This window comes from Mastomys coucha, unplaced genomic scaffold, assembly GCF_008632895.1.
Source record: "Mastomys coucha isolate ucsf_1 unplaced genomic scaffold, UCSF_Mcou_1 pScaffold13, whole genome shotgun sequence".
In the NCBI taxonomy this organism is placed as follows: domain Eukaryota; kingdom Metazoa; phylum Chordata; class Mammalia; order Rodentia; family Muridae; genus Mastomys; species Mastomys coucha.
Genome location: NW_022196895.1, coordinates 38,213,441 through 38,222,316, shown reverse-complemented (window position 1 = coordinate 38,222,316; position 8,876 = coordinate 38,213,441). Strand labels below are relative to the sequence as shown.

Sequence of the window (8,876 nt, the reverse complement as noted above, 5' to 3'; positions counted from 1 at the left end):
TTTTTTTTTAGGAGAGTGAGCTTTGAGGTTTCAGAAGCCCACATCATTCTTAGTTAGCTCCCTCTCTGCCTCTTACTTGTGGATCAGACATAAGCTCTCAGATACTGCTCTAGTTCCATGTCTCCTGTCTGCCTCCATACTACCAACCATGATGGGTAAGGTCTCTAACCCTCTGGACCATGAGCCCTCAAATTAAATGCTTTCTTTTATAAATTGCTGAGGTCATAGTGCTTTATCACCTCAGTAGAAAAGTAAGACAAATATTTAAAAAGCACACTTACCTAGCATGGCTATCTCACAGAGAGATTAAATGATGATGATGATGATGATGATGATGATGATGATAATAATGATAATAATAATGATAATGATAATAATAATAATAATAATAATAATAGGCCTTTCTGTGGTGCCAGAGACAACGGGTCCATACAGCCTTGTTCTTTATTGTAATGTAAAGGGAAATTTAAACAATGCCCAGAGCCCTTGATGTCCTGCGGATGAAGGAGGAGGATGTCCTCAAATTCTTTGCTGCAGGAGCTCACTTAGGTGGCACTAACCTTGACTTTCAGATGGAGCAGCACGTCTACAAAAGGAAAAGTGATGGTATTTACATCATAAATCTGAAGAGGAACTGGGAGAAGTTGTTGCTTGTGCTATTGCTGCCATTTGGAACCCTACTGATGTCATCCCTGTTGGGTCCTGGAAGCCTCTTGCTTTCCTGGAATCTAGGACTTTCTGGTGGCTACCCTCAGCTCCCCATCCCCCACTGTTACATACCTCCATTCAGTTTTCTGACTCTCTGTACTTCTCCCCAACCCCTGTCTCCTCTCATACCTGATCCTGCCCCCTCTTTCTCTTCCCTCCTCTCTCCCTCCAAGATCCTTCCCTCCCTCAATCTCCATCCCATGATTATTTTGTTCCCCCTTCTAAGTAAGATTGAAGCATCTGCACTTTGGTCTTCCTTCTTAAGCTCCATATGGTTTGTGGGTTGAATCGTGGGTATTCTGAGCTTTTTTTCCTAATATCCATTTATCAGTGAGTACATACCATGTGTGTTTCTTTTGTGACTGGGTTATCTCACTCAGGATGATATTTTCTAGTTCCATCCATTTGCCTGCGAATTTCATGAAGTCATTGTTTTTAATAGCTGAGTAGTACTCCATTGTGAAAATGCACCACATTTTCTGTATCCATTCCTCTGATGAGTGATATCTGGATTGTTTCCAGTTGCTGGCTATTATAAATAAGGCTGCTACAAGCATAGTAGAGCATGTATCCTTGTTATATGTTGGCACATCTCTTGAGTATATGTCTAGGAGTGATATAGTTGGGTCCTCAGGTAGTACTATGCCCAATTTTCTGAGGAACTGCCAGACTGATTTCTAGAGTGGTTGCACCAGTTTGCAATCCCACTAGCAATGGAGGAGTGTTCCTTTTTCTCCACATCCTCACCAGCATTTGCTATCACCTGCATTGATCTTAGCTATTCTGATTGGTGTGAGGTGGAATCTCAGGATCATTTTGATTTGCATTTCCCTGATGACTAAGGATGTTGAACACTTCTTTAGATGCTTTTTGACCATTCAAGATTCCTCAGTTGAGAATTCTTTGTTTCACTCTGTACTCCATTTTTAAATAGGGTTATTTGGTTCTGTGGAATCTAACTTCTTGAGTTCTTTATACATATTGGATATTAGCCCTCTATCAGATGTAGGGTTGGTAAAGATCTTTTCCAAATCTGTAGGTTGTTGTTTTGGCCTGTTGATAGTGTCGTTTGCCTTACAGAAGCTTTTCAATTTTATGAGATCCCATTTGTCTACAGTTGATCTTAGAGCCACTGGTGTTCTGTTCAGGAACCCCCACAACCCATCCCGGGCCGATGTGTTTGAGGCTCTTTCCCTAGTTTCTCTTCCATTAGATTCAGTGTATCTGGTTTTATGTGGAGGTCCTTGATCCACTTGGGCTTGAGCTTTGTTCAAGGAGATAAGAATGGATCGATTTGAATTCTCCTACATGTCGAGCATCATTTGTTGAGTGTGCTGTCTTTTTTCTACTGGATGGTTTTGGCTTCTTTGTCAAAGATCAGGTGACTATAACTGTGTGGGTTTAATTTTGGGTCTTCAATTCTATTCAATTGATCTACCTGTCTGTCTGTGTACCAGTTACCATTCAGTTTTATCACTATTCCAACAAAGGGGAGAGAGGACTTGTAGAGACCATATCCGGAGGTTAGGCACAGCCCCCGGTTGAGGGATGGGGCCACCCACCCATCTCAAAAATATTAACCCAGAATGGCTTCTGTCTAAAGGAAATGCAGGGAACAAAGAGTGGAACAGAGAATGAAAGAAAGGCCATCCAGAGACTTAGGTATCTCTCTCCTCTGCAGCCACCAAACCCAGACATTATTGCTGATGCCAAGAAGTGCTTGCTCATAGGAGCCTGATATAGCTGTCCTCTGAGAGAGGCTGACAAATACAGATTTGGATGCTTGAAGCCAACCATGGGATTGAGCACGGGGACCTCAAAGGAAGAGTTAAGGGAAGGACTGAAGGAGCTTGTAACCCCATAGGAAGAACAACAATATCAACCAACCTCCCCAGAGCTCCCAGGGACTAAACCACCAACCAAAGAGTATACATGGAGGGACCCATGGCTCCAGCTGCAAATGTAGCAGAGGACTACCTTATCTGGCATCAATGGGAAAAGAGGCCCTTGGTTCTGTGAAGGCCATTTCCAGTATAAGGGAATGCCAGGGTGGAGAGGCAGGAGTGAGTGGGTGGGAGGAGGAGGATCCTCATAGAGGACCCATGGGGCACCCATGGGAGGTTATGCCTGATCTTCACTTCTACAAAGACCCAGAGAAGACTGAGAAGGAGGAGCAGGCTGCTGCTGAGAAGGTTGTGGCCAAGGAGGAATTTCAGGGCGAATGGACCGCACCAGCTCCTGAGTTCATTGCTGCTCAGCCTGAGGTGGCCGACTTGTCCGAGGGTGTGCAGGTACTCTCTGTGCCCATCCAGCAGCTCCCCATACAAAACTGGAACTCACAGCCAGCCACTGAGGACTGGTCAGCAACTCCCACAGTGCATGCCACAGAGTGGGTTGAGGCCACAGCTAAGTGGTCCTGAGCTGCTCCTCTGCAGACATCTGAGCAAAGGGAAAAGGTTGAAGGAAAATAAAGTTCCTAAAAGCTGGGGGAGGAAAAAGCAGCTTGTGGGTCCTAACAATGAGGCTCAGATGTGCCAAGGCATAATTAGCTTCCTTACGGTGTGCTTACGGCTCGGAGACGTGTAAACAGAATCGATCAGGTGCTTAATTTGCCAACTTTACAATTAAGCAAATTTTAATTAATTGCTTTATTTGTGGGAATTTAAAGTATTTCATAATCTTCTCTGAACATGCCATTGATTTCAAATTGCCCTAATTCAAGGTTGCTGATGCTGGGAGCCCTCTGTTCTTGCTGGAAATTTTTCCATTTTCTCAGTTGCTCAGACTAGTTGTCAGTGCTGGGTAGAGTCTCCTCGTGTGCATGGGAATTATCTTTCAGTGCTGGGGGACTGATCCTTGTACATTCTACAAACATGCTACCATGGATCCATATCTCCATTTGGGGTTTTTTAAAACTCTGGTTAAAATGACTCAGAAGTACTTGAGGCTACACTCAGTGTGCTCTCAGCTGCATGGTTTGTTCCTACCATACTTTTGTTTCAGGTGCACCAGAAGCTGTGGTGACTAACATTGCACACACACTCCAATGGCTAAAATAAAAACTCTGATAATAGTAAGTGCTGGTGGTGATGTCAAGCCATTAGAAGTCTCGGATGTTGGTGGAGGGGATACAAAATGGTACAGATTCTTTGGATAATTATTCATCTATATTTGTAGAATCAAACATATGGCCTAGCAATTGCACTTTGAGGAAACAACCCAAATAAAAGGAAACATATATCCACATATAGAACAAAAGGTATGTCCACATAAAGACTTAAATGTCCAAATAAAGACATATAAACACACATAAAGCATAGTGGTATTAATATGAAAAATAAACCTATAAAATGTTGATTAGTGGGAGAATAGATAAATAATTTGTAGAATATTCATACGATGAAATGCTATTTATCCAACAGTAAGAATTACAGATTCATATAACATGAATAAATCTAAAAACAAAACTGAAAACACTCCCCCCAATACATGATATTATACAAAATCAAAAAAGCTATAAAAGTAAATGTGAGTCCCTTGAGATGAGGGCTGAGAGGAGGCAAAACTTACTGATGAGGATCGAAGTCATGCTGTGTTTCCTTCAGGAGTAGGGGTGGGAAGAGTGGGATTTACTGTATGGAAATGTGACAAACACTCTGAGGAGAGCAATAATCCACAGTTCCTGATGTATGGGTGAATGCAATTATTAAACACACCCAAAGTGAACACTTAAGATTTGTTCACATGTGATTATGAAACTATCCTTGTTTAAAATGTTTAGGATTGAGTGCTGGCTAGTTTTATGTCAACTTGACACAAGCTAAGAGTCATCTAAGAGGAAGGAACTTCAATGAAGAAAATACTTCCATAAGATCAGGCTGTAGACACAAGCTTGTAGGGCATTTTCTTAACTAGTAATTGATGGGAGAGGGCCCAACATATTGTGGGTAAGACCACCCCTGGGCTGGTGGTCCTGGGTTCTATAAGAAGGCGGGCTGAGAAAGTCAGGAGAAACAAGCCGTAAGCAGCATTCCTCCATGGACTTCTGCCTCCAGGTTCCTGTCCTGCTTGAGTTCCTGTTCTGACTTCCTTCAATGAGGAACAGTTGTTTGAAAGCATAAGCCAAATAAACCCTTAGCCCCCAAGTTGCTTTGGTCATGGCGTTTCATCTCAACAGTGATAACTATAACTAGAACAGTGTTTCCGAAGACTGGTCATCGCGGCATTTTTGTTGGTTCATAGTCCCCATTATTGGAAACTATCAGGGTTGTCATCTTGCAATGTTAGACGATGTAACATCTAAACTGCAGCTCAGGATCTCTTAACTTGTGGTCCATTCAGTGGCTCCGTGCCTGCCAGGAAAGGGAATGTACAATTTGTCTGCCTGTCTGTGTGTACTTTCTTTTCCCTTCTGAACAAGTTCATGACAGCCATTATATTCTCAAAAGGCTCTGTGGCCTCAAACATCTTTAGAATAGAATTCCTGTTAGAAAGTCCATTTAAGCTGTGTAGCAACCCCTATCAATAGTTAACAGCCAATGAACTAATAAGTGGAAACCATTTCCAGTCAACACTCACGGTGCAACCGCCTAATAGTTTACAGATTAAAATGGACAAATGTCAGTGGCTCTGTGAAGCTAACAGAAACTAAAATAACCTCTGATCTGAGACGTAGAATAAAATCCTGGTAAGAATAGGAAACAGAGTCAGTGTATTCCCAAAAGAATTTTCTATCATTATTATAGAAAGGGACATCTGTTATTCAAGAATATTCTAGTATTCTAGGTCCATGTTAAATACTGAAATGAGATGAACATAACAAGCACCAATTATTTCAAAAATTACCATTTTTGATCAGGGAGTAAAAACCAGTTACCATAATCAATGCTAACAGAATTGTGTCAGGTTCAGCTTTGGCAATGCTCAACAAAGAACACTTTTTTTTTTTTTGATATTTTCTTTATTTACATGTAAATTTCTCCATTCCCAGTTTCCCCTCCAAAAGACAAAGAAACAAACAAAACAACAAAAACAAACCCCTGTTGCCTCCCCCTTCCCCATGCCTGCCACCCCACCCTCTCCCACTTTCTGGCCCTGGCATTCCCCTACACAGTTTTGATGTGGCTAGGTAACAGTAATTTTCTAACTCTGAGTTTTGAGAATTGTTTATTCATTCCCTGTCCCTGGTTGCAGACAGACAATGCAGTGTTGAAATTGATGGCACGGGGTTGTGAATCTATTTAAGATATGAAGTCGTTCCCGGAATATCTGAGAATGCTGGTTTTCTTTTATGTGAAATTGGCAGGTTTCTGGGGTCTGCTTTGTCCCATGTGCCTTGAGTGTGACATTGCCAGGCGTTATGGCGAGTGTCTTTGTTGGCCACTGTTACCAGGGTCTACCTTTGCATTGAGAATCGGCACCAGAGAAAGACATAAGATACAGGTAAGGGCAATTGAGGTATGTACCAATCTCAATCTTTGTGAAAACTTGGATGTTTTTCAAACCTATGATTTCCCAAAATGATAGGAGAGAGAGAGAGAGAAAGAAAGACACACACACACACACACACACACACACACACACACACACACAGAGAGAGAGAGAGAGAGAGAGAGAGAGAGAGAAAGAGAGAGAGAGAGAGAGACAGTCAGACAGACAGACAGACAGACAGACAGAGACAGAGAGAGGTACACACAGAGAGAGACAGAGAGACAAAGAGAGAGAGACAGAGAGAGAGACAAAGACAGAGAGAGACACAGAGAGAGGAGTATTGGTGAAGATGCTTATCAAATTCACACTTAATGGAAAACTGTTGGGGACGAAAGTTCTGATTTCAATAATTACTAGGAGTTATTATTAGCTAAAATGCTGTATAGTAAGGGATATTCCCTAGAAGAAATCAAAAGGAAGACTGTTGGTCAGCACGCTTGGTCAAAGCACTGGCCAATTTGTACTTCATGAGATGTGCTTTGATGCACAGAAATAGGAGGTTATAGCTGCCATCCCTTACCATCTACAAAAATAAAACCCCACATATGCCTCTTATTACTTCAAGACATGGCAGATGGAATAAAACTTAATTTGCAGGATGCACTCGTGTAGCCTCTGTGGCACATGGAGACTTTACTTAGAAGGTTTCCTGGGGTCCTTATCTTTCAGTAGGGCCAAGATGCAGACACAGACGGGCTTCAAAAAGGAAACTTTTGTGTTGGGCACAGACACAGATGCAGACAGACAGACTGACTGACTGGCTCCTCTTTCTCTCTCACACATAGTATCTAAGTATTTTGTGGGATGCTCTCTAAAATATCTTTTTTACATGAAAAAAAAACCAAGACATAGGCTTCCGTAACTATTCAAATAAAAGGAATACATACATATTATACACACATATGCATATATACATATACCTACATACAAACATACACATACACACACACATGAGCTGGCAAAGTTTGCCTGGATTGTTTCTAGGCAGGGAGTTGGGTGGCTGGGCCCAGCTCTTGGGGAAGGGAAGGGAGATCTACTTTTTACTTTCCATCCCTTTTTACGATGGGGATTTGGGACCATTTTAGTTTATGATCCACTACAAAAAGTTAAGTATAACGAATCTAAGAGATACTGAAAAGAAATTGAAGGGGCATGGCTCTGAACTGTAGTTCTTGACCAGTCACTGCTGGACATTCGGGATACCTAGTATCTGAAATGAAAGTGTTTGGGGATCTTGGAAGCAGAGGGTGGGATGGGCCAGCGGTGAACATTACACAGGCTCCTAGAGACAGAAATGGTTCTGTATAATTTGGTCTTGCCCTAGGGGACCCTCTGTGAAGACTGGGTGGTGGTGCACTGCTGCTGGCCTTTCTCCATCTGTCAGGTGGCCCGAGAACTCAAGATGAGAACCTCTCGACTCTACGAAATCTGTGAAGTCCCTGAACTCAAGGACACCCTGGTCTGATAGCTCCTCCTCCTCACTCTCCTACACCTTCCTCCCAAAGCTGTCTCAGAAAGATTGTTCTTTTGTTTGTTTTGCTTTCCATAGGTATTCACTGGACTAGGAGAATAAATGGTTTGCTCACTAGTGTATCTGCTGTGTTACGATTTCACTGAGGTCTTTAGTATTTTCTGACTTTGCTATTTTGGTCTAGCCATGCACAGTACCTTCCCTGGGTGAGTGATGTAAACTCTCATCCCCTGGGTTTTAGGACATTGATTTTTCTTCTAGTTTTCTTTTCTTTCTTTTCTTTTCTCTTTTTCTTTTCTCTTTTTTCTTTTCTTTTTCTTTCTTTCTTTTTTTTTATTTTTTATTTTTCAAGACAGGGTTTCTCTATATAGCTCTGGCTGTCCTGAAACTCACTCTGTAGACCAGGCTGGCCTTGAACTTAGAAATCCGCCTGCCTCTGCCTCTCAAGTGCTGGGATTAAAGGCATGCACCACCACTGCCTGGCTCTTCTAGTTTTCTGATGCCAACATTTTATTCTTTTTCAAAACATTTTTGTGTATTTTGCTTACACGCTTGCATGTGTTCATGTGCGTGAGTGTGTGTGTGTGTGTGTGTGTGTGTGTATGTGTGTGTGTGTGTGTATGAGTGCATGCACCATGTACATACCTAATGCCATAGATTCCCTGGAACTGATATTACAGACAATTGTGAGCTGCCCTGTGGATGCTGAGAGATGAACCTGGCTCTTTTAGAGAAGCAGCCAGTGCTCTTAACCATGGAGCAATTTCTCCAGACGCCATCCCATTTTAACGAGAAGCCTGTGCAGCTGGAGAAATTACTCTGTATCTATTGTATCAACTTATTTTCTCCAAAGTATCAGTGGCGGGCTGGGGCTTGACTAAGTAAGCGCCATCATCTTTGAAACAGTGAGTCGCTGCCCTTCCCCTGACCCAACTACTTCAGCCTTAGTTGCACAAGAAGAACGTCTGAAGTTCACGGTGATCTTGAACTCTTCACCAACATTTCTCGTATCTTTACTCTAGGCTCAAAATCACAACTGGGCAACAATTGTGGGTTAAACTGTGCTTTCTTCTTTTCCTACACTCCACAAACATGTGTTGCAACCCAACCTCTGGTACCTGTGAAAGAGATCTTGTCTGGAAACGGAGTCTTTGCCAATGTAAAGGGTAGGACCTAATGCAGCATGATGGTAGGTGACCTTTAAAGA

The 8,876-nt window shown here is 42.3% G+C and overlaps 1 protein-coding gene across 1 annotated transcript in view; it reads left to right on the top strand.

Annotated features, from left to right (window-relative positions):
• Plac8l1 (PLAC8 like 1) overlaps positions 1–7,791 on the top strand; it is a 16,944-nt gene extending 9,153 nt beyond the window's left edge. Inside the window, exons 3-4 of the mRNA XM_031365571.1 lie at positions 6,014–6,150; positions 7,523–7,791. Coding sequence (XP_031221431.1) covers positions 6,014–6,150; positions 7,523–7,663 — 278 coding nt within the window. The 3' untranslated portion in view covers positions 7,664–7,791. The remainder of the gene's footprint in view (positions 1–6,013; positions 6,151–7,522) is intronic.
• Positions 7,792–8,876: the final 1,085 nt, after the last annotated feature.